Source organism: Seriola dumerili, unplaced genomic scaffold (assembly GCF_002260705.1).
Source record: "Seriola dumerili isolate Sdu_G_001 unplaced genomic scaffold, Sdu_1.0 BDQW01000388.1, whole genome shotgun sequence".
Taxonomy (NCBI): domain Eukaryota; kingdom Metazoa; phylum Chordata; class Actinopteri; order Carangiformes; family Carangidae; genus Seriola; species Seriola dumerili.
This window is the reverse complement of record NW_019174643.1, coordinates 1-25,723: the sequence shown is the minus strand read 5'-3', so window position 1 is coordinate 25,723 and position 25,723 is coordinate 1. Positions and strand designations below refer to the sequence as shown.

Below are 25,723 nucleotides of genomic sequence, written 5' to 3'. Positions count from 1 at the left end.
ATCAGAAGAAACCACGGTGTTCTAGTTGGAGCTTGATGAATAAATCAGACCGGTTTAATGGAAAAAAAGACAATGTGTGGACAAAAAGGTACAAAGAAGATGCTGGACACTGTAGCAAACAAAATAAAATATTAAACAATGCAGATGACTGTTTTTTGCTTTTTGGAGGAAATCTGGCAATGCACGCACGCACGCGCACACACACACACACACGGGGAATTTCAGGAGTTATACTCTCTACTAAATCAGATCTGGATAAAAAGAAATTCCAAAGTTTTCACTGTTTCAACTGGTTATAGCTGAACGGCTCCTGAACAAACCATTGTTCTCAAACCAAAAACTTGAGCCATTTGAAAAATCTGAAACCTATTAAATCGCATCCTACACACAGGGGCTTTGACTCCCATATGAGGTACAGTATTCATTGCATATTGTAAAATTATGAATGACAAAGTTGTGGACAAACCAAAAAAGTCAAGGCAGATAAGAATCTTAATCTGTGGTTACCAACTTGTTTCACACCGTCTTGATTTGATATGGTGACTCTTGATTGTTTGCACACAATGAAAACAGAAGCAAATGAGTGTTTGAAAGAAAAGTCTTTGTTTTTCTTTTTCCAGGTCTGCCTCCAACATTCAACACTGCCATCTCCACTCTGGTCCCTAACCTGATAACTTCTGTTATTTACAAAAGAAAAACAGGAATACAAAAACTAACAAGATTCCTCTTGGAACAGGTTAACAAAGTGCCATAATCCATTGTTTGTCTTTTTCAGGAAAGGCTCCAATTTTTTCCGATCTGTCCTAAAACAACCATGTATATTAAAAGAGTTATAATTATTCTTCTGTTCATACTGGCAGTCAGGTAACACCTCATAGCTCAAGTGTAATTTAAGAAATGGACAAGACTGTGTCGTCGTCCTGTGTTAAAATCCATTCCAGCTAATATTAAGCTTCACCAGTCTGTTATTTTGGATATTTTTAGTTACAATCTTTTGGTATCAAATTCTCTACTTGAGTTTCTATCTGTCATGCAGATGAAATCACTGTCTGATGGAACAAGAAAAGGTGAATTTTGTACTAAAAAGACTATAACTTTCCCACTGCAGCCAAAATCGGAACGTATTTTGCACAGAACATCGTCTTGAATATCGAGTTGCACTAGCAGGGTATCGCTTCAAAGCTAGTATGAATAGGAGGGCTGATTCGAGATCAATAACTCTTTCAATGTACATCTGGGCATGTAAAACAGACATGAAAAGTTCTGAACATTTCCTTTAACCTCGCCTCGCCCTGTTTTCTCCATCTACATGGTCAACAGTGAAAACAGGAGCAACGACGGTAAAACTGATCCCAAATTCAAGCTAGAGAGTCGCTCTCTCTCTCTGTCTCGATCAACTGGTCCCCATCACAAAGCAAGGCGAGCATCGTCTCTGACTCACTCTTTGTAACAGCAGTAGATCCCTGCTTTATTTTAGAGTCAAATCTTCAGTTCCTCTTCTGTGACTCTGCAGTCATGTCAGCCTTAATGTTCAGATCCGATTGGATCTGAGATGCGTCTGTGGTCAGTTTCCTCCCCTAAAAGAGTCAGTCTTCAGAATGGATAAAACTTGAGAGTAAACAACACAGTGAGAGTTCACCTACAGGTGAAAAATAAAAGTTTGCTATTTTGATTCCTTGACAGAGGACGCAGGGGAGTCAGGGGAGTCTGAAACCAATGTGAGGATTCTGGATCCATTAATAATCACCATAATGGCTCTAGTGTCGTGTCCTTTCCTGCCAGAGTTCAGGTGAGGGGACCAAATCCTTCAGGACAGTAGATAAAAGCCAAACGCATTGTCCTCTGCTGTTTTGGCTTCATGAGTTAAACACATCAGTATAGCAGCCCCCCCCCCCCCCCCGCCACTTCAGCACTGACACACTTAGTCAGGCATGTCGATGCAGAGTTTCGGTGGAGGGACGAAGTACTTCCCAGGGCTCTGTGTGATCACCACGCCGGTCTTCTTGTGGAACATGGGGGCAATCTTTGGTGGCGGCTCGGGGACGGGCAGATCCTCAACTGCCTCGGGGTCCTCGCTGCGTTGGAGGTCGTAGGACACGTTGCCATACTCTCGCAGGAAGGGTAGGAGCTCCAACAGGAAGTGGCAGAAGTCTTTGCGGATGCCAAACCACCCTATAGGAACATCAGGACAGAAATGACAATGTTTTCATTTGACAACTACCATAAAAAATGAACGTACTACAAGAGCACAACAAAGTTTAAAAGGTCCCATGTTGTATAAAGGTAGATTATAAAGCAGGTCTAGGTTCTATATTAATACTGTGAAAGTATCAAAGCTCTCAGTCCACAGAGAAATGCACAAAGCCTGTATTCAGAGACTGAGTCGTAAAACCAGCCGTCAGGACGTGTTTTCTCAACAACTGTTTTCTGTGATTATAAACTGAATCTTTTGATTTTGATATTTTTCAGTAATTAAAATAATCATCAGTTTCTGTCCTAGATTTGACACACAAAGCAAATCAAAGAATTTCTGTATAACAAAATAATAAGTATAAATGACTACCAGTATACACCCAGTGGCCACTTTATTAGGTACACCTGTACTGCATTGCTATCTTTATGAAACTCATGTTCAGTTTATGGCGACACTGTTAAAAACATGTAAATTATATGATTATTACTGCGGCCAAAGCTAAAAGTGGTTTTGTGCTGGACCACTTTATATTGAGAGGTAAAGATACAGTGCATTACATCATCATCATCTCAAACTGTGAGCTCAGTGTTAAAATATAACTGAACTATCACCTCTGTGACAGTATAAAAAAAAAACTAAATCAATAGGCAGAATAAAAAAAGACTTGATGGCTGAACAGTTGCATTAGTTTAGTACCTAATAAAGTGGCGCTTTAGTGCTGTCAAATACTTTGGATTATAAGGTTTTATTGGTTCTTCACAGAAAAGAATAGCAGTAAACCCCCCCCCCACCCCCAGTGGAGACATTCAGCAGCTCACAGCACATTACAGGCTTTAAATACTCACAGTGGTTCCCTCCCTTCTGACCAAAGGTGGTGGCCATGAGTGTGAGCAGGGAGAGCCAGAGGGGGACGAACACGCACACGTAGCTCAGGCTGTTGTGACCGTCCAGCTTGTGCACCAGAAGGATCTAAGAGAGAATGTTGGGGGAATGTTGGGGGGGTCAAAGGATGTAATTGGGGAGGGGTGAAAGTGCATGCAGCATATAAGTAAAGGTGGATAATGAAAGTGTAAAATAAAAATGAGTGTGTGAATGTTTTATTTTTGAACAAGCCTTTCCAGGACACCCTGTGTACATTTTAAACTGACTATTAAAAGAACTGTACATTTAAGGCCAGTGAAGGGCAGGGTAGGCTATTTATATTAGTACAGCCACTTTAGATCCAAGTTTTCTATTTAATTTTGTGAGACAGGCGCAACAATATAATTAGTATGTGTGTAGTTAATGATATAATTTAAGAATGGAATAAAAACAGCGTCATTTTAGTTTGAGAAAAATGCCCAAAATGTGGATGTAAATAAATGAAACAGAAACAACGAACTGAACAGTAATATATTGGTATCTGAAACTCACTTCAAAGGTGAGAAGCGGTACGACAATGGTCATCCAACTGATTGCCATGGTGATGTGAGTTCGCCGTTGCTCGGCGATGATGTCAATGGAGCGGAGGAAGAGGACAGACCAGATGATGTAGTAGAGGACGACAAGGCACAGGAAGGACATCAGGATCCACAGTGGGACACACACCACCTGCAAACCCGACACACACACACACACACACACACACACACACACACACACACACACACACACACACACACACACACAGGTTTCATTTAAGAAGATGAAGGGAAGGAGAATATTATAACCAACTGTGGCCTTAAATTTTGATAATGGTTGAGAGAGAGATAGCAATCCCATACAGTGAAAGCATAATGAACATATAGATTACATGTGAATGGAACTGTAGTGTATGATAAACAAACAATGGCTAATTTCTGATCTAGTTTATATCAGAGTATCTCACCAGCCAGGGCCAGTTGATGATCCTGTCCAACTTCAGAGCGATGAAGATGAACTGGAGAATGTTCACTGAACACAACACCTCCAGCTGAGAAGAGGGAGGGATGAAGAAGACACAAGTTCAGCACTTGTAATTTTCAACATATGAAACTTTGGACGTATGAAACACTGCTCGTTTTGTCTTGCATGGTGATCAAACAAGATTACAATGTTTATTATGACATCACACAGTGACATGTCAAGAGCAAATGAACACCTTGAAACATATTTAATGAAAACAATGTAAATATCCTACAACAGGTGTTAACCTTTATCTATATGCAAAGACTGTTCATATAAAAGGGATTAACCATTCCTGAACTCTCACCTAATACAGAATTAGTAACGAACTAACAAACTTGAATTATCTAGCCACAGTTACAAGAGTTCGGCTGCAGGTTTGTGACGTTTTGTTTTGCGTTCCTGGTGTCGGTCCTTGTATGTATTAAGATTCTTTACCTCAAGAGAGCGGTCGTGTCTAAACCCCCAGACGCAGGCTGCTACAGAAACGGGTGACACGAAGAAGAGAGGCATGAAGACGAGAAGCCAAAAGTAGTTTCCTCTCGCTACGCGGTCGCACACCAACACCTCAAACATCAGCAGCAGGACGTGAAGGCCCACAGCGATCAGCATGGCCTTGAACTCCACACATGTCTCCCCTTCGGCCCTAAGAGAAGACACACAAAGGCCCAATTTTATTATTTAGAAGGCCGACTAAACAGAAAAAAAAAATCACACACAATACACACATAAAGACATCTATGGTATATGTTCATCTCAGTTTAAAAGTCTGTTCTTTTGAATTAGGCGACATTACAAATGTAGGAGGACACATTTTTTTTGCTTTTTTAATCTCTCAAACATTAAATGAATAACAATAAATGCTGCTTTTGGTTAAATCCTCATTACTGCAGATTTAAAGCAAATATTCTATTGTGCAAATATATTCTGAAAGCACCAACAGTCAACGCTTCACACATATTGAGGTCAATATTGAGAGCAGATGCAGTTTACTTTTTTTTAGTGTGTGGGTAAAAACTTTTAATTTCCCAACCACTGGTGTCCTAATGACACACATAGTCATTGAGTGTGCAGTAAACATATGAGAAGAGAAGCAGTTTAATGTGCTGGACTTCCAGTTGCCCCATTACTATCTAGTTTTCCCCTCTGAACTATAAATGTGTGTTTTAAGTCTACCTGTACTGAGGGTTGTGGGCCCAGACCCCAGTGCCCACAGAGGCCCCAAAGATGACCAACAGCTTCCAAAGCCATATTGGGGTAAACACAGCCCAGTAGCTCCACTGGATAACTCCATCCAGCCTCAAGGACAGCAACACAGAGAACAGCAGCAGACAGGAGTAGATCAGGAACTTACTGCAACAGGGGAAAGAGAGACCAAGTTCTTATAGTTACAGACAATGGAGGGAACCGTTTTCTTAAAACATTATAAAAACAGATGGTGCTGTGTGGAGAATGTGTATTAGTAAAATATCAATGTTTGAAGAGAGTGACACATAAAATAAGCAACCTGAAAGTTAGGATCATGGAAGAGTTGATGTCAATTGTGAGTTTTCATTAATTGAAAATAGATGGCTGAAAAAAGAGGCACCATGGTTTCTTGTACTGTGATAGCATAAAGTGAGTGTCAAAATAGTGAATGTTCCCAAGCTGCTAACTGTGGCACAGACTTCAGCATTAAAACCAGGACCGTCTTTACAACTGAGACTGGTGTTATTTCACTGAACCTTGGACTTCAGTATAGTTATTGAATTTTGCAGTAGACATTTTGGCTCCTGTTACAACTCAGCTGTCCTGGGCTCCTAGCTAATAAAGACACCGTCTCACATTATTAAGTATAATTTCTGAACACATGCCTGAAGAATTGACTAAATGGCTGCAGTTATCATGTCATACAGTTTAGAGCTGCACTGATTAGTTGATCGAAAAAATTATCCTCAACTATTTTATCATAACCAATGAATAATTTTAAGCCTTTCTTAAAGAAAATATGTCAAAATTCTCTTCAGTTTCTCAAATGTGAATATTAAGGATTTGGAAAGCTATGATGGGCATTTTACTGACATCTTATTGACCAAACGACTCGGGCGATCACCAAATTTATCAGAATAATCAAACAGAACAAATTAAACAATCAATAACACCACGAACCCTTATGTGCAGCCCCATTGCTAGTTCCATCAGTTACCGTACAGCTAGTCAGCTTTAACTAGCAAATTCCCAACGTTACTTTAGCTAGCATGTTTGCCAGGCCTTGTTAAACCAGAGACATTTTTTTCCGTTTTAGCTACTGAGCTAGTCGTTACCTCACAGTTTGGTTTTATCTGTTAAGCTACTAAAATATGTATTCACATGTATTCAATACAGGCATTTTAGTACATTTTCGTACAGCAGGGCAACGAACAGCCATGCAATGCTAGGTAGCTACATAGCTAGTTAGCTAAAGTGCTAAATCGCAGTGCCAACGTTACCTGGGATTGAAGTCCTGAAACAGTCCTCTTAAATTCATGGTGTAACAAGGGCTTGTAAACGAGCTAACATTAGTTCCCGGCGTCGTTAGCTAATTCACCGCCTGATTTGTTTGCTTAACATTGTAATTTCCGTGGCAGTTGAGCGTTTTGGTTGCGTTTCATTACAAGCTCTCTGTGCTAGCCCGTGTGTTTTGGTTTTTTTTTCCTCAGAAATCACGTGACTTCCTGTAGACTGCCGAGCCATTTCCAGCCCCGGGCAAAGGAGGAAGAAGAAGAAGAAGATGATGCTGATGCTGATGCTGTTGCTTTTTCTTTTAATTTTTCTGTCTTTCTTGTCTTCTGTTTTTACGCCATATTTTTTGTTATTTGGAGTGGTTTTGTTTCTCTGTTTGATATTTTATGTATTAGGTATTTACTTAATCATGTTTTTCTATTTTATTCAATTTTTGTTGGATGCCCATCATTTAATTTACTTAACTGGTCCTAAATTGTCTCCGTATAAACTATTTGACTTATCAGATTCATTATTTTTGTTTATAACTGAGTCCCACAGAAGACTTTAAATGGATCACGATGTAATACAATAAAAAAAGGAATGATATGGAAAGTGATTTTATTTAATACAATTACCATTATGTGTTTTCATATGGTTGCCAGAATCCAACTCAGGCCAGAATCACACCTTGGTCGAACACAACCAGCAAGAAATGGCAAATCATGTGCACCCAATATGTATATGTGCTCAAGCTAGGGTCCACATGATTTTGAAGTTGTACCCATAATTCCAATGTTTGTAGTTGTAAATCAACCTTTGCAAACCTGTAAAAAAAAAACTCTGCATGAGAAATTCAAGTTTCTGTGAAGAAATTGTGCTTGTTTTGAAGAGATTTGTATTTGTTAAAAAAAAAGGTTATGTGAATCAGAGGAAAAGTGTTAACTGGATATTTGTTCAGCTTCTTATGAGAAGAAAATTACTGATTGTGGAGAAAAACAAGCCTATACACTCAGGTTTTGATCTCCTTAATGTACATTTCTGCAAATGAATAAAAAGAATTAGCTGGATCAGCAAGATAATGAAACAGCAACTCCAGCTATTTATTTGTGCACTGTGGGAGTTTTAGAGAAACTAACAGCTTGCAGGTTAAACAGGTTTACAGTCTTAGTTTGACACTTGAATTCACTCCTCTTGTTTCAACATCCTTTATAACCATGTGAGATTTGAGCAAATGTTTCCATGATGTTCCTTTATTTGTTTTTTTTCTGGTGCTTCCCCCAGAGCACTGATGAAGAAAAACAACCTGAAAGACACAAAAAACTGTAGGCCACATCTATAGAAATGTAAATTTATGAAAATGGAGAAATAAAAGAACTTTCCAAAAACTAAGCACTTTCAAGTTTTTTTGCTTTTTTTGTAGGTTTTAGACTCTTGACGTCACGATGTGGAGGTTAAAGCTTCAGATCTTGCTTCAAGGCTCAGTCTTGTTGCTTTGAGGTGATGAACACCCACCAGCTCCTCCAACACGTTTGTCAACTTTATTTTTAGAGCAGATTTTAACACAGCTTGAGCTGAACAAAGGACAATTAAATGAAAACACAAGGGAAACATACTAAATATGATAAATATAAATCTGTCTTCAGCCGAGATTTAAAAATAGAGATGGAGTGAGCTCATCTGGGCGCGGCGGCTGCGGCTCAGGAAGTAGAGCGAGTCGTTGACTAATTAGAAGGTCGGTGGTTCAATCCCAGACTCCTCCAGGTCGCATGTCGAAGTATCCTTGGGAAAGATACTGAAGATACTGAACCCCACGTTGCCCCTGATGGCTGTTCCATCAGTGTATGAATGTGAGTGAATGGGTGAATGTGGCAAGTATTGTAAAGCGCTTTGACTTGTCAGTAAGACTAGAAAGTGGCTATATTAGTGCGAGTCCATTTACCGTCTAATGGCAACTTTTTCCATAATTTTGGAGCAGCAACTCAAAAAGCTCAGTCACCTTTTAGTTTTAGTCGTGACCGTGGGACAGACAAGAGAGATGAGCTTTCAGATCTGTGCGATCTCGGAGCTGAGCGCCAGTGATGTGTGATAGAGGGTCCGGCTGTTAACTGGAACTATGTGCTCAACATCCTTGCAGCTGCGTTCTGGAGCATCTGCGAGTGAAGATAATGACAGCTGAAGGCCTAAATACCAGGAATTACAACTGTCCAGTCGAGTTGTGACAAAGGCGTGGATCACTTTCTCCATATCATGGGAAACAGAATCAGTTTCAGTCTTGATGACTCAGAATCAAAGATAACACCCAGTTTTTCATTGAGTCATAGAAGCTGAGAACACAAGGTCAACATATAAAATAATTAGTAATGCTTTGGTGAGAGGATGTAGATTTGGTGGGAAGCAAATGTGGCCCTTCAACAGAAATATTTTATATAGCAACACTGTTAATCACATTACTGACATCACACAGGTGTAAAACCATTTCCTCCCTTTGAACCATAATGAAAAAGAAAACAGACCCACGGTTGAACCTTCAACTGCTGAACCCTGTCCAGAGGATAATGGGGACTTTTGGCAGAACATTGCTAACTGCTCTCAAGTCAGTTAACGGATGAACTTGTCACTGGCTGTAAGCGCTGCAAATGTGCTTTAAGTGGCTATAATTGCAAATGAACAAGAAGCAGAGTTGTGAAAAAGACCAGCTTTAATTGGTTAGTTAATTAGTTAATAAATCAACCAGCTACTCAGACACATGTTCACACATGTGCTCTGCTCAAAGGAGCTTTGTCAATTTCCAGGGAACAGATGAAAAACAGCTTCATTAGTAGGGAAATTCAACTTTCAGTAAGTGATACGCACCACCACTGATGCGTATAGTGGCAGCTTGATTCTGTACTGACTTTGTCATTTACACAGAATACAGTCATTTTAAAAAAGCACAAAAATAGGAGAGAAACTTGACCTCCAGTCAACTGCTCAGTCTGACACTTCAGTCTAGTGGGAAGTGTGAAGAATTAAAATAACCACCTCTCACTTTATCTAAAGGCTTCTACATCGCCCTGCAGTGATGTGCATCTAAACTGTGAGAAGTCCAAACAATGAGCACACTTCCACGGAAGCGAGGATGATGCAGCGAAATCCACCATCGCACATGAGGAAGTGGTGCACGGGAGAGATTTGCATTGGAGGAGGTGAAATTACATGAGTTGGAACATATATGTCATGACTCTGCCGTAAAGAATTTACTATGTTATTATACAAACCTGTTTGGTGCGTTATTTGCATATGGATCTGCAATATGCCTGCATATTGCAACATGTATACTTTAATATTGGTACGCTGCTTTTCTCTCCAAAGGAAGTGTATGAAATGCCTCTGTGTGTCCACGTCCAACTAAAAAGCTGCATGCAAAGTCCATGTGGGTGTGCACGCAGAAGATGTAAATATAATTCAAATGAAGGACAGACTATTTCAACTCAACAGATGTCATCAGAGCAGGTTTCAGTATTTAAATATTACAGGTCCATTTTTAATCCACATCATGAAAGCCTCCCTGGTGCAGAGGCTCTGAGTTCACTCGTGGCCAGAGACGTTTCTGGTGTGAATCCATCAACTAATTATATCTGGGTAAGCGGGTAGTGCTCGCATCTCCTTTAACAATGTTTACCGGGCAAGGCAGCTGACAGTGGTGTCAGAGTATTCAACCTCACAGGTATATTTCAGGTGATGTCATAAGCTGGAGGAACAATTAAAAGAAAATTATTAGTCAACTGTCTCCCAAAGAAAAAGATCTACACACAAATTACACATTCTGTTTCCTTTATTTTCCAGCACTTGAAGAAAATACATAGAAGCCAAGAATAAAAAATAAAGCATCTGACTTACCTTCTTTCTTTTTTTTCCACACACACACACGAACTAAAAATCCTCCAACTACAAAAGCCACAATCAGCAAAAAGGCGAAAAGGGGGGCCAGTCTGCTCCGACTGGACATGTCACCTGCTGGAAAATCAAGCAGAGTCAAGAGCAACGTAACCCGTGGTTACCCGTGGTTACCCGTGGTTACCCGTGGCACCAGAAAGTGCAGCTTAATACAATGAACGCTGTCGCTGAGTGATCGGGTCACATTTCCTGTGACCTTCTCACAATAAAAGCCCCTCTGTGTTTCACCAGTTGAACATTTCAGTGAACACAGAGCAAGAATGGTGGACTCCACTGCCACTATCAAAAGTGTTAAATACTCAATGTAAATAAAAAGAGGTTAAAAAGCAAAACGTTTCTGCTGATAACGTTGACAATTTCATTTTCTCACCCTCACTGTGCATCTCTTCTGTAGGACCCGGAGTTTGGAGGATTTTGGGATATAGCGGCGTCTCTGTTGACGTCTTATTTGAGCTTTGATCTGGGAGAACAGAAGGTTTCTTAATGATTTACAACATAATAGTATCTAAGGGAGACAACAGTAGTTCAGGGCAACAGCAACATAGAAGAAGTCGTTCACAAAATGACCCTCAATGGTCGAGGTGATCTTGTATGTGTATTATGATTTGACCTTGTGCAGACAAGACAAAACGTTGGGTTAATAAATTAGTTTTAAGTCAAACCATGAACCATCTCAACAAATGAACTCACCAATGTCAAGACGAATAATAGAAGATTTTTTCAGGCTTTTTAACTTTGGGATGAAACATCTGTATCTCCCTTCGTCTGCGAGCGTCACATTAGTGATCTTGAGCGATATGTTGCCTCGTCTCAGGTCGTCTAAGAACAGCGCCGTCCTCAGGACGTACGACGAGATCTTCATGTCCAGGACCTCCCGGCTGTCCCGGTAAAGATGCACAAAACCGACCCGCTTCTGCAGATCATTGGGATCAGGTCGAAGGTCGGGCCTCGACCACTCCACCGTTAGCCCCGCCACGTTCACCGGAGGCTCCACGTGGCACGGCAGGATGACGTCATCGCCCGGAGTGGCCACGATGGGCTGAGGTGATCCTATCACCTGTAACGGACCTGAGAGATGGAGGGAAATTCTAGTCTGGAATCTGCTCTGGTGCATGTTGAAATCTTTTCATTAAAACACCTTCAACGTTATTATTTTAATTGCATAAAACTTTGCACAATTTCGTACCACGGTCCAAAGTGACCAACGGTCCAAACCCGATACTCGGTTTACTACGATACGGTTTTGTGTAGTGACTTTGAACCAACCGAACCTTCTTGATGATAAACAAATCTCTCTTATTTTCAGAGCCTGTCACGAATTTGCTCGTCTTCTTTCTACATCTACCTCCTGACGCTTATGAAGACAAGACCGTTGAAATGATTCTCTAATGCGCAAATATTCGGAACTCACGTATTCAATATCTTAACTGATCTCAAAACAGTGGAAAATGAGTCACAGTGTGAATGGATGGTATGGCTCATGTAACCCTGACGACTCACAACACCTGTGGGAGGACAAAATCACCAGTGTCCTTCTCCTTTAATTTATCTATGAAGTACAAACGTCAAACAACTGATGGTGTCCAGATGGAGATATCTTTATCTTGTGTAACCGGGGCAACCAAGGTCTTAATATAATAAGGGAAGGGGAAGCATAATGTAGAGGAGTGAAGAAGGACAAAAAGCAAGGATAAGGACACATGACATCTGGGTTAAATACTCCCTGCGGGACAATACATCCTCAGACAGGGGATGAATGGAGGAAGCAATTACTTGCTCCGTCAGCTGTTGACCAGGCAAAGTCCTGAATGCAAGCAGTTGTTGTTTCTGAATTTCGTGAATATAAAATACAGAAACATGGCCGATTAAAACAGTTTAGGGAAACAAGCAGATTGTGTTTCACTTTAACAAATGATTCCTTCTTTATTCAGAAGATTGGCATCTATGGCTGTGTGGCTGTGTGGGTGTGGGGAACCAGATGGACATGATGGGGGGAAAACCAGCTGCCATACTGTGAGATCTGCTTATCTTTCCAGCCCTTTGTTACTCAATTCATTATGAGTCCAGCTCTTTGTGTGAATATGTAGGTTAAAGATAAAGTGCTCCTGTGGTTAGTCTGCTGGTTCTCATTCAGCTGTTTGTTAAATGAATGATTCACGGATCGACAAACATGTTGTTCCAGTTTGAATTTGTTGGATGAAACAAACAGAATCACTGGGTTTTCAACGAGAACAGCTTTTTTTTTATCAGACTTTGAATCTTTAAATTATTAGATTATCAAATCAAATCTACCGACTGTTACCAAATGTCTAAAGAAATTAACAGAACAAAACAACACATATGTCACAGAATAATATGAAAGATAACTTTCATGCCATATGGGAGAGACTTAAATTAGAGCTCTAATCACACTGAGCTTAATGAGCAGGTACATGAGGTGTATCGCATGAGCTTACCTTCAGCAGACATGCAGGTGAACTGCAGCAAAAACACGGTGAGAGTCAAACAGATCAACGGTGAAAAACTCTGACTGAGCTCCTCATTGTCCATTTAAAACTCGGTACGATGTCACCGGATGAAACTGCTGCTGTGACTGTTTCTGACTCATTACAACCCAGGCAGCTTCATCAGCGTCTCTCCACCCACTGGGTAGATGGGTAACTGGTGTTTTTTTCATTGGAGAACAATGTACGGACTTCTCTGTAAATTTACATGCAAGTACATCTCTAAAGACATCTGTGCTTCACCTAGTCACCACACAGCTGTGTTCTATAAGAGCGAAAAATGGACAAACAAAGAACAATAATACAAAGGAAACGCGTGCAGGGATTTTCCCTCCTTTTCCAGTTAAAAGGAGTCGATAGACAATGTCAAATAAAAAAAGCAGCGAGGAACCAGAAAGTAGTTTTTGCAGTCCAGTCTTGCAGCTGGAGAAGAGGTCCAGACTTCATCACATGTCTTCCGTAACAAAGCAGAAGCTGCTCTCTGAACAGCTTCTTAAAGAGCGGCACAGACGCTTCCGCACAGACCAAGTGTAGAGGGGAGTGTGGCCACGTTAGGTGCCTCCTTCTTTACCCATTAATGAAATGTTAAAAACTAAACCCTCCTCTTGTGCCTTTAAAAAGGAAGAAGATTGTCTTTTTGTTTGTCTTTGGCCGCTTCTTTTCTGCCTTATTCTGTATGTCTCTTGTACTGATTAATAAAAAAACAAAACAACCTAGATGCTCATTCTTGTGTAGTGCAGATTTTAATCAGTGGACAATAGCAGGTTCGAGGTAATGACTTGCTGGGAGATTCCTATTGGTCATATCTTCTATCACCTCTGTTATAGAGGAAATATGTTTACAACACATATTTGATAAGCCCAGACACTAGCACTGGTGTCCACGCCCCCCCAGGTGGCTCCTCTCCTCTCTGACATTAACTGCCACCTTGAGACATTGTGCAATGAAAAAGCAACTGTTGTCATATTTAGGTGACACCTGCACATATAACCTCCAAATGGCCCTGCAGAATGTGATGATATCCCAGCGACGAGAAGTCCAACAAGCCACTGAGGAACTGAAATGTTGCACAGTTGCAATCTTTAAATAAAAAAAAAAAAAAAGTTCTGTCACTATTTTCATTGAGAGATAAATGAATTCCTAAACACTTCCTGTTTACAGTACAAAGCAACACATTTGATTTCATCAACTTAGGGAAAGCAAAACCTTTAAGAATTTGTGGTTGATGTTGACACATCCGGCACAGAGTCAGCACTGAGGTGTGACGCAGCCCCTCACAAGCTGCCATTCGGTTCGCAACAGTCTAGCAACATGGAGGTAATAGCACTTTGCACTATTGTGGGTGAGTGACTTATACATTATTATAAGTGTGTTTCTGTGTGTGTGGTCGCCTGTGTTAATATGAACCATTAATGTTAGGATCTATTTTTTGCTTGTATTATGAGAAATGATCAAATTAATATACATGCTGGTGTTTCACAAGAATAAACTGCACAATACAATTTGCAATAGATTACTTTACGTAGTTGTGCTAAATAATGCCTGTACATTTTTTTACTGTATTTTTTTTTATGTTTAATTTTACAAAAATTATTATATGAATCTGATTATCTTATATTTTGAATTTCACTCTCATAAATACTAAATTTTTATTGTTGACTGTGGTCGCTTTTTTGTACGCTGGCTCGCCCAAACAAATTCCTATGAACTACACTGTTGTGGCAGTAAAGTGTTGTATTGAAGTAAATATAAAAGATATAAAGAGTAAAAAAAAGGACCGGAAGAAAAGCTCTGTGAACAAAAATGCAACACAAAACCATTTGCCCTCCTTCACGACCAGCTATATCTGATATCCAGTTATAATAAGCATCATTCAAAAAGCCACAGAGCTTCTTTCAGATGAATTGAAACCTTGTTTGCCTCTGCAGGTCTGTAGAGGCAAACCTACAACACTTATTGTTAGTTCACACTGGCAGCAGCTTGTTTGATGTGTGGGCAACACGTGCACATTGTGCAACTGCAATGTTTAGAGGAGGCAGATGGTGTAAACTTTGGGTCATTCGAGCCGTGGGCGCAGCTTTGATCAGCTTAAATCTACTCAGTGACTGTCCCAACACGCCGCAGTGTTCACCTCTGCAAGAATCTCAATTTGTCATCATCGTTCTGTTTCTTGCAGCTGCTCTGAACATCATTCCCGACAGATCCCAGTTCTTTCAGTATGAGACCGTCAGTCTGAGCTGTGTGGAGCCTGGTACCAACTCCTCTGATTGGAGAGTAAAGAGGAACACATCCTCAGCGAAAAACGAAGAGTGTGCCAACCCTTGGGGGAAAAAGAACGAGTCCCACTGCAACTTTCATGATATTTACCATTCAGACAGTGGAGCGTACTGGTGTGAGTTTGGAGCTGGAGAGTGCAGCGATGCCGTCAACATCACTGTGACCGGTGAGTTTAATCAAACCTCCAGCCACAGTCATTCATGCATCAGGGCAATTTAAGGTGAAAAACTAGAATTACTGCCTCATGGTTGTCTGCCTCTGCCACTCAGTTTCAGGTTTTGTCATAATGGCTGTGTGAAGAGTTATGGCTAAAAAGTGTTTTGTGTTCATCCTTGAGTCCCAGTGAACATTTGTGCCAAATGTGACGGGATTCCCTTGAAGAGGGACCTTCATTGTGACCTTGACCTTTGACCTTCAGCTACCAAAATCTAATCGGTTCATCCTTGAGTCCTAGTGAATGTTTGTGCCAAACTTGAAGAAGTTTCGTCAAGGTGTTACTGAGATATCACCATCTTAGCACGCATGCTAACATATGCTAATTAACGCAAATGCACAGCAGGCCATCCATTCAAGAGCTGTTTAGAAGTTTCACATACAAACCACAAATATCAACCTCATGGTGGCGCCAGAGGTAAACGTCAGGGGTTCAATAAAGTCAGTAGGATTCATCCTCTGCAGGAGTGTAGCATCAAGACAACTTGAGCTTCCAACTATTTCTTAATCTTCCTGCCGTTCTGTCGTTCAGCTGGCACCGTGATCCTGGAGAGCCCTGTCCATCCCGTGCAGGAGGGAGATGCCGTGACTCTGCGCTGCACAAATCAGACGACGTCCTCCACCAACCTCACAGCTGAATTTTACAAAGACGACCTCCTCGTCAGAAGCAGCTCCACAGGAGACATGACCATCCACAGTGTTAGAAAGTCTGATGAAGGCTTCTACCAGTGTGACATCACTGGAGGAGAGAGATCAGCAAAGAGCTGGCTGGCTGTCAGAGGTGAGACGAGCTTCAGCCATGAAATAGTCGTTAAGATCCCTCTACACACTGTTACTTAGCTTTAAGTGGCATGTCATCTTTCGAAGATGGACACACTTTCAAAAGCATAGAGCAATGAGGGTGTGAAATACGTTAGCCTAGCACCAACTGTGTCAAAACATCAGAGCTGTTGTTGTGTTTGCAATGAGGTCAGACTGTGGTTTTTCTCATTTATTGTGCTGGAGCTGGGCGTCCTGAATCTTTTCAACCACCTCTCGCACTCATTCTGCTTCCTGTGCTGGGGGGCATCTGCCTCTCGCTGGCCTCTGTGGCGCTGCTGTACCTGTGGAGGAAACGAAAAGGTCAGCCTCTGTTATACACTGATATGCCTGGTGATATTCTATTGGTGTTTTTGATCCTTAACAATATGAAAATGACAAAAATAGTAGTATTGTGTGTGTATAAATACGTCTTATTCTTCTGTGCCATAGACTTCTATCGTTGTCCAAACGCTATTTAAAAACACGTGGATGAGCGTTAAGACAAATATAGAAAAACACAAGATTGTTTTTTTAAACTAATGTAGTTTGGAAAAAAAAGAAAAATCCAATCCAATCTTCAACTATTGACAGTAACTGATTGTGGATCTTTAGTTTATCAGATGTAATTGTTCTTTTCGTACGATTGTATTTGAGTCGTAATTTATTTGCCAAAAAAAGAGACAAAACGCGGGAAACAAAATGATCATTTATTTATTTATTTATTTTCGATTTTCTATAGATATTGTGATAATATTGTTCTTTTGAATTCTTGGCAACAATGATCACATAGTGAAAATCTGGTATTGTGACAGCCCTATTTGACACCATGAAATATTCAGTTTAAGAGTCATTTCCCTTAATTAGGAAAAGAATTACAAATTAGGTTTCCAGATATCCGTCTCCGACATGTCAGCCTCCACACCGGCACAGTGGAAATGAATGTTGCGTTTGGTTTGTGATGCTCGCAGCATGGAAGAGTCAAGTTTAAAATTTCTACAGCAGCATCTTGTTACAGGAAGTGTCTGTTATTCTTAACGTCCCACAGACTTCATGAGACCTGCTGAAGTGTTTTTGTGGTTCCAACATTTTAAGCAAATCATACGTTTGATTCACAGCTTGAACACGACCTTGTGTAGAGAGAAAAAATCACGAGTGTGGGACCTTTAATCTTTCAAATATGTGCATCTGAACCATTAAATGTAAACATTTAATTTAAAACAAATCACCAAAACTGATAAAGTTGTTTTATATTATGTATATATATATATATATATATATATATATACACATACACATATATATATATATTTATATTACATAACATTTGTAAAATTAGAACAAAAGACCAGAACCATAAAATCCATATTTTCAACATTTGCATAAATGTCTTCATTGTCCAAAAGCTTGAATAATACAAAATACAGTTTGAGTTATTTTCCTATTGTCATTCAGCTTTTCTGATTCGTTGTAAATCACCGAAAAATAAATGGCAATTACAAGTTGAATCTCAACAGGTGTGTTATCGTGCTACAGGTAAAGCTGAGAGTGACGTGGCATACACTGACGTCACCATCACACAGGAAGTGCCATTCACAAGGCAAACAGGTAAAACACACACACACACACACACACACACACACACACATGATAGACCTTTTTCCCCAAAACATTTAGTTTCTCAAGCTACAACCAGCTCTTGTTCTCTTTATCAGAAAGGTTTCAGTCATGAGTCGCTGTGTTATCAACAACAACAGGACATGAGTCATCACTAAAGCAGCAGAAACCTGAAGTCATACAGTTTGTGTCTCCATTAAAAACTGCCCAACTTGTTTAAACTGCTGTAACCTTGTTAAGAGGTTTCATGTTTGTGTCTCTCACAGAAATCAACTTTCAATCAACTGTCTACTCAAAACTCAAAGCAGTGGCCACCTGAGAGGAACCGGCAGAACCAGAAATATGGTTTTAATTAAGTACTTTTTATTATTCATCTGCTCTGTATCTCACCTCGTCCCTGCAGCTGAGTGCACACAGGCACAAACAAACTCAAACACACACTAACTCACGTTTAAAAGAAGAGACGATTTAAAGAAACAAAGCTCCGTGTCTGTATCTGTGTTTGTCACCTCACGTCTCCTTTTGCTTTTCTCCAACACAAAAACCCCAAAGTTTGATTTGGAGAATTTTTGTGTGTCTGATCTGAAGACTGAACAAATACAGTAAGAGATGAGAGGTCTGATAACATTTCTGTCTGTGGTGTCATAAAACGGTGTCTATTTCTATTAATAGCCTCCATTTCCTGTCTTTGTCTACCATTTCTTTGGCAGCTCACACCTACAATATGTACTGCATATACGCCTTCACACCTTAAGTGCTGATCGATGTAGCATTTCCATGTGCAGCTACTCCACATTTACTTTTTACTCAAACAGTTTTAACCTGGAATCTTGATTTGTAAGATCATCAAATCGACGCTAACCTAAAATGTGACCTGTTTGGTTTGGCTCCGGATTTCCAGAGCAGATGCAGAAAGGGGAAATAACAAGCAAAACCACGGAAATAATGCAGCTGCATCCTTGTATAGATCTTTCCATCTCCTGTAAGGAAGATTATTCTTCTCAGCTGATTGTCAGCTGACTTATTGGGGAAACAACAGATGCTGTCCATTCTAGTTACTACAAGTGAGTCAGTGTCGTTGAGTTTCTTTTCCTAATACAAACAACAAATTAACAAGAAAATGAAAATATTTTTTGAAGAAACAAATGAAGATAAAGAAAACTGGAACACACGGTGGGATATTTTCATTGTGAGGTGAAAATGCGGAGGGGCAAAGACAGCAAGTACAAGCAGCAGCTATACAACCTCAATTCATATGATGTATTTAAGTGCAAGAGGAAAGTCGGGACTTTTGAACTCTGCAGAGCTCCGAGCTCTCGCTTCATCATCCGGACAGAAATGATCACTGTAGGTCACTGCAGTGATTTCCTGACAAGGTACTGAGATTTATTTATAGTATTCTGAGGAGTCGTCATCAAATGGGAGCTACTTTGCCACCTGGTGGGCGTTTTGTTTTAGCTAAACCAACAAGACAATCTCCACCTCTAAATTTAAAGATACGGTATATAGATTTTATATCTTGTTTTCATATTCATGCAATAAAAATGTATCATGCATGTATGTAATGTGAAGGGATACCAATTCAAATAATTTCCGCTGCAGTGTTCCCTGTTATACTGAACATTATATATTATTATTATTATATAATATTATAATTCAAATCACCATTTACTGATATACACAATATTTAGGTAGTATGTGAGTTTGGGGTTTTTCTGGGGGCGACTTGCATAAATGTAAATGTGTATTCTTTGTTTTTTTTATTTCTGTATCATGTTGGTTTTCTGTGACTAATCATTACTTTATATTGGTCTAGTGTTGATCCTGCCGTATTGGTTTCTTCCAACTAAAGACCTGCTGCAGGAAAATTAGTTTCACTCAGAGGTGGTTGGTGATGGTGTGTCAGTGTATGTAGGAAGCTAGTACAGCGCCATCTGTTGGTTTGAGCAACGTACTGCAGCCCTTCAAGACTTGGGCGAAAACACCTCAATATTTTAAGTTTTTAGTTTTAGTCTCATGCGTGTGCAATAAAAGCTAGAAGCCAGTGAGCTGTTGCTAAATTTGTAATACTTATGTATTATTAATGTTACTGAGCAAAATGTTACAATTATTAAATACATTGTCCAAGAAGGCCAGATATATAATATGTTGACTGACACAAAAAATACGACTGTATCCTCTAATTTAGGCCCATTGTCCACTGTGTGGTCGTGTGTTTTAACTTTATGGTTGATATTTGAACATTTTATATGATTGTGTGACTGGAAAACGATATTCATCATCATTAGCTTATTACTTTTATTACATTGGGTGGCAATGTTGTCATAAAAGAAAACATTGGGCAAAGATTTTGATTGTTGATGCAATTTAATTTAATTTAATTTAATTTTACTTTATTTTATTTTTTGAGAGATACTCAGGGTCTCTGACAATACCATTAGTTATCTTTTAAAAAAAGAGACAAACTCACATAAAAATACTCATTTACAACATTCACATAATAACATATGTATTTTGGGCAAAGATTTTGATTGTTGATGCAATTTAATTTAATTTAATTTAATTTTACTTTATTTTATTTTTTGAGAGATACTCAGGGTCTCTGACAATACCATTAGTTATCTTTTAAAAAAAGAGACAAACTCACATAAAAATACTCATTTACAACATTCACATAATAACATATGTATTGCAAATGCATGAATGAGACTATTAGTTTGACTACTATTATCCTAAATCTGGAGTAGAAAGTCAATAAAAATGTTTCTGTATCATGTTGTGTTGAAAATAAAACAAAACATAAAAGTATTTGTGTAAGACACTTTGACTTTGTTCGCACTCATCAGTAAATAAATAAATATAGTTTTGTTTGTGACTGTTTTAACTAACCCAGACTGTCACAGATGACAAAATCAGAACTATAACATCATCAACAATCATAATGCGTGTCACTGCAACTGGCCACTTAACTGAAATAAACTTTTAACAATGTTTGAACCATAGACTGTATAGATTTGACCACAAAAAAAGGCAACAGTTGTAGTCTAGTTACTGTTTTTAATCAACAACAGGGTTACAAAAAGTAGCCATTAAAAAACAAAGAAATAAAAACAAACCCAACAGGACAGAACAATATCACATTTCAAAGATAGGTTTACAGCAAGCAGCAACCTCGAAGAGCCAACATGAAACTGCCAAAACATGCAATTCCTCTATTGACCACTAGATGCTGTCAATCCTCATAGACTCTTCTTCTGGTCTCTACAGCTGATTTACTCCCTCATAACAACTGTAACTGTACGGGGGTGATTCTTTTATATAACTGCGGAGTTTGACTGAGAGACATTGAATGTTGGATCATTTACACAGAATACAGTCATTTTAAAAAAGCACAAAAATAGGAGAGAAACTTGACCTCCAGTCAACTGCTCAGTCTGATTTATTTCAGTCTAGTGGGAAGTGTGAAGAATTAAAATAACCACCTCTCACTTTATCTAAAGGCTTCTACATCGCCCTGCAGTGATGTGCATCTAAACTGTGAGAGGTCCAAACAATGAGCACACTTCCACAGGAGCGAATCAGAGAGATACAGTTTGGCAAAGGCGTCAAAATGTGGGCCATAGTCAATCTGCTTCCGTCCGTGACTGGAGATAAGGAAACACTGCAACATTTCTAAACAGCCGAATGATCTGGCTTTGGATACAGAAACAGGAGACTACTGAAGGCTCAAGCGCTCCACGAAATTCCAGTTCCAGGAAATTCAACTTTCAGGTTCACATGGCAAAACTGCAGATGCTGTGGTAAGTGATAGGCACCACCACTGATTCATGTGCAGGTGCTCGCATCTCCTTTAACAATGTTTACCGGGCAAGGCAGCTGACAGTGGTGTCAGAGTATTCAACCTCACAGGTATATTTCAGGTGATGTCATAAGCTGGAGGAACAATTAAAAGAAAATTATTAGTCAACTGTCTCCCAAAGAAAAAGATCTACACACAAATTACACATTCTGTTTCCTTTATTTTCCAGCACTTGAAGAAAATACATAGAAGCCAAGAATAAAAAATAAAGCATCTGACTTACCTTCTTTCTTTTTTTTTTTTTCCACACACACACACGAACTAAAAATCCTCCGACTACAAAAGCCACAATCAGCAAAAATGCGAAAAGGGGGGCCAGTCTGCTCCGACTGGACACGTCACCTGCTGGAAAATCAAGCAGAGTCGAGAGCAACGTAACCCGTGGTTACCCGTGGTTACCAGTGGTTACCCGTGGTTACCCGTGGCACCAGAAAGTGCAGCTTAATACAATGAACGCTGTCGCTGAGTGATCGGGTCACATTTCCTGTGACCTTCTCACAATAAAAGCCCCTCTGTGTTTCACCAGTTGAACATTTCAGTGAACACAGAGCAAGAATGGTGGACTCCACTGCCACTATCAAAAGTGTTAAATACTCAATGTAAATAAAAAGAGGTTAAAAAGCAAAACGTTTCTGCTGATAACGTTGACAATTTCATGTTTGAATCATTTTCTCACCCTCACTGTGCATCTCTTCTGTAGGACCCGGAGTTTGGAGGATTTTGGGATATAGCGGCGTCTCTGTTGACGTCTTATTTGAGCTTTGATCTGGGAGAACAGAAGGTTTCTTAATGATTTACAACATAATAGTATCTAAGGGAGACAACAGTAGTTCAGGGCAACAGCAACATAGAAGTCGTTCACAAAATGACCCTCAATGGTCGAGGTGATCTTGTATGTGTATTATGACTTGACCTTGTGCAGACAAGACAAAACGTTGGGTTAATAAATTAGTTTTAAGTCAAACCATGAACCATCTCAACAAATGAACTCACCAATGTCAAGACGAATAATAGAAGATTTTTTCAGGCTTTTTAACTTTGGGATGAAACATCTGTATCTCCCTTCGTCTGCGAGCGTCACATTAGTGATCTTGAGCGATATGTTGCCTCGTCTCAGGTCGTCTAAGAACAGCGCCGTCCTCAGGACGTACGACGAGATCTTCATGTCCAGGACCTCCCGGCTGTCCCGGTAAAGATGCACAAAACCGACCCGCTTCTGCAGATCATTGGGATCAGGTCGAAGGTCGGGCCTCGACCACTCCACCGTTAGCCCCGCCACGTTCACCGGAGGCTCCACGTGGCACGGCAGGATGACGTCATCGCCCGGAGTGGCCAAGATGGGCTGAGGTGATCCTATCACCTGTAACGGACCTGAGAGATGGAGGGAAATTTTAGTCTGGAATCTGCTCTGGTGCATGTTGAAATCTTTTCATTAAAACACCTTCAACGTTATTATTTTAACTGCATAAAACTTTGCGCAAATTCATACCACGGTCCAAAGTGACCAACGGTCCAAACCCCAGATACTCGGTTTACTACGATACGGTTTTGTGTAGTGACTTTGAACCAACCGAAACTTCTTGATGATAAACAAATCTCTCTTATTTTCAGAGCCTGTCACGAATTTGCTCGTCTTCTTTCTACATCTACCTCCTAAATATAGTTTCCGACAATGGTGTAGTCCAGGCTATACGCTGGTATACGGCTAAACCCACTTATTTTTTCAGCCAGCATTGCGTATACCCACTTCTAAATCCCCCCTGATGCGCACCATTCAGTAGTATCTGCGAGCCAAATTGCCCATTTTTCCCTATGATGGTGAAGCCATGACCCACGCTACTCTGCCTCGAATTGGCTGTTACTCGCTGCCTTTACTGATTAGATTGGTTAACTTTAGGCAGGAGGACTGATGAGCCAATCGGAGGCAGAGAAGGGCGGGTCATGCCGAGGTAAATATTGCTAACTGACAAATTTACTTTTACAAGTTTACTTGAAATGATTTGCCTTTAGGATATGTAATGAACCGGTAAGATGAAGCGAGCTATTCAAACTAAAATTTCATTTCACAATTACAAACGTCCTCGCGAATCAACATCAGCCAGCAACTCAGCTAATGTTAGCGACGCTACACCGGTACAGTTAAGCCCAATCATCATATGATATTTATATATATCTAATGAGGTATGCTAAAATAGTGTTTATTTAAATTTTATGACAGTGCACTTTTGAGTTTATCTGATTGGTTTTGATGTGTGGAAGAGAATGATTTGCGGTTTTTTTTCATCTAAGGTGAAATATGAACATGGATGCATTGTCAAATTCAGATCTGAAGTATTTTATTTAAATAAATGTTCAAAAAATAACTGAAACACCATGTTTGCCTCATGTATATTTTACATTCATGCAGGCTGCCTGTGTGACCAGTAATACCTACAAACTGCTCCTGATCAAGTCATGTTAATTTTATAATAGTGGCACACTCTGGCCCACGCTATCTGTTGCAAATCAGCTGTTCAAAGAGACAGTTTACAAAAGAAACTACTGACTTGCCAAGTGAGAGAATAGGTGTCATTCCTTATTCCTTATTCCTTAGTCCATCCACACTGTGGATGGACTAAGAATAGTTCACTCAAAATGCATAGTTGTCTCTCACTAGTCTGTGGGCCAGTATTGGTTTAGTAATTTCATAATCCTTCCTCCCTGAGATCAAACAGCAGAAATTATGTGACAATGAGCAAATACTACTGACGGATTTTTGGGTAAACTAAATAAAGTAGTCTTATATGTCACTGTTTCTAAAACAGGGCGTTTTTCTGGGCTGCGTTAAAAAAAGGGCAAAAATTGAGAGTATACCCACTTCTCCAGGGACCACTACACCACTGGTTTCTGAACTCATGTATTCAATATTATAACTGATCTCAAAACAGTGTAAGATCACGGTGTGAATGGATGTTATGGCTCATATGGCTCATGTAACCCTGACGACTCACAACACCTGTGAGAGGACAGGAGCAACTTGCATGCAAGCAGTTGTTGTTTCTGAATTTCGTGAATATAAAATACGGAAACGTGGCCGATTAAAACAGTTTAGGGAAACAAGCAGATTGTGTTTCACTTTAACAAATGATTCCTTCTTTATTCAGAAGATTGGCATCTATGGCTGTGTGGCTGTGTGGGTGTGGGGAACCAGATGGACATGATGGGGGGAAAACCAGCTGCCATACTGTGAGATCTGCTTATCTTTCCAGCCCTTTGTTACTCAATTCATTATGAGTCCAGCTCTTTGTGTGAATATGTAGGTTAAAGATAAAGTGCTCCTGTGGTTAGTCTGCTGGTTCTCATTCAGCTGTTTGTTAAATGAATGATTCACGGATCGACAAACATGTTGTTCCAGTTTGAATTTGTTGGATGAAACAAACAGAATCACTGGGTTTTCAACGAGAACAGCTTGTTTTTATGAGACTTTGAATCTTTAAATTATTAGATTATCAAATCAAATCTACCGACTGTTACCAAATGTCTAAAGAAATAAACAGAACAAAACAACACATATGTCACAGAATAATATGAAAGATAACTTTCATGCCATATGGGACAGACTTAAATTAGAGCTCTAATCACACTGAGCTTAATGAGCAGGTACATGAGGTGTATCGCATGAGCTTACCTTCAGCAGACATGCAGGTGAACTGCAGCAAAAACACGGTGAGAGTCAAACAGATCAACGGTGAAAAACTCTGACTGAGCTCCTCATTGTCCATTTAAAACTCGGTACGATGTCACCGGATGAAACTGCTGCTGTGACTGTTTCTGACTCATTACAACCCAGGCAGCTTCATCAGCGTCTCTCCACCCACTGGGTAGATGGGTAACTGGTGTTTTTTTTCCATTGGAGAACAATGTACGGACTTCTCTGTAAATTTACATGCAAGTACATCT

General features: G+C 39.9%; 4 protein-coding genes across 12 annotated transcripts; 1 reads left to right on the top strand and 3 right to left on the bottom strand.

The window, feature by feature from the left end:
- Positions 1-32: 32 nt before the first annotated feature.
- Positions 33-6,781, bottom strand: tmem185a (transmembrane protein 185A). The gene is made up of 7 exons (XM_022761154.1): positions 6,586-6,781; positions 5,294-5,470; positions 4,556-4,763; positions 4,062-4,145; positions 3,608-3,784; positions 3,040-3,163; positions 33-2,172 (listed from the first exon to the last, which is right to left on the bottom strand). The coding sequence occupies exons 1-7, from the start codon at positions 6,621-6,623 to the stop codon at positions 1,922-1,924; spliced, it is 1,059 nt and encodes a 352-aa protein (XP_022616875.1). The 5' UTR covers positions 6,624-6,781; the 3' UTR covers positions 33-1,921.
- Positions 6,782-7,796: 1,015 nt separating this feature from the next.
- LOC111233354 (myelin-oligodendrocyte glycoprotein-like) lies at positions 7,797-13,341 on the bottom strand. 5 transcript variants are annotated; one of them, XM_022761159.1, is made up of 5 exons: positions 12,973-13,341; positions 11,207-11,584; positions 10,887-10,976; positions 10,460-10,576; positions 10,196-10,310 (listed from the first exon to the last, which is right to left on the bottom strand). In XM_022761159.1, the coding sequence occupies exons 1-5, from the start codon at positions 13,064-13,066 to the stop codon at positions 10,294-10,296; spliced, it is 696 nt and encodes a 231-aa protein (XP_022616880.1). In that variant the 5' UTR covers positions 13,067-13,341; the 3' UTR covers positions 10,196-10,293. The 5 variants fall into 5 exon arrangements, with proteins under 5 accessions (XP_022616881.1, XP_022616880.1, XP_022616882.1 ...); XM_022761160.1 differs by lacking the exons at positions 10,196-10,310; positions 10,460-10,576 and adding an exon at positions 7,797-7,883; XM_022761161.1 differs by lacking the exon at positions 10,460-10,576.
- Positions 13,342-14,192: 851 nt separating this feature from the next.
- On the top strand, positions 14,193-19,251 carry LOC111233353 (low affinity immunoglobulin gamma Fc region receptor III-like). Of its 2 annotated transcripts, XM_022761155.1 has the most exons (6): positions 14,193-14,362; positions 15,197-15,463; positions 16,043-16,291; positions 16,516-16,632; positions 17,845-17,916; positions 18,192-19,251. In XM_022761155.1, exons 1-6 carry the CDS (start codon positions 14,332-14,334, stop codon positions 18,242-18,244), a joined length of 789 nt encoding a protein of 262 aa, XP_022616876.1. In that variant the 5' UTR covers positions 14,193-14,331; the 3' UTR covers positions 18,245-19,251. The 2 variants fall into 2 exon arrangements, with proteins under 2 accessions (XP_022616876.1, XP_022616877.1); XM_022761156.1 differs by lacking the exon at positions 16,516-16,632.
- Positions 19,252-20,968: 1,717 nt separating this feature from the next.
- On the bottom strand, positions 20,969-25,710 carry LOC111233356 (myelin-oligodendrocyte glycoprotein-like). 4 transcript variants are annotated; one of them, XM_022761162.1, is made up of 5 exons: positions 25,452-25,710; positions 22,778-23,155; positions 22,461-22,550; positions 22,008-22,129; positions 20,969-21,858 (listed from the first exon to the last, which is right to left on the bottom strand). In XM_022761162.1, exons 1-5 carry the CDS (start codon positions 25,543-25,545, stop codon positions 21,829-21,831), a joined length of 714 nt encoding a protein of 237 aa, XP_022616883.1. In that variant the 5' UTR covers positions 25,546-25,710; the 3' UTR covers positions 20,969-21,828. The 4 variants fall into 4 exon arrangements, with proteins under 4 accessions (XP_022616883.1, XP_022616884.1, XP_022616886.1 ...); XM_022761163.1 differs by having other exon boundaries at positions 22,008-22,126; XM_022761165.1 differs by lacking the exon at positions 22,008-22,129.
- Positions 25,711-25,723: the final 13 nt, after the last annotated feature.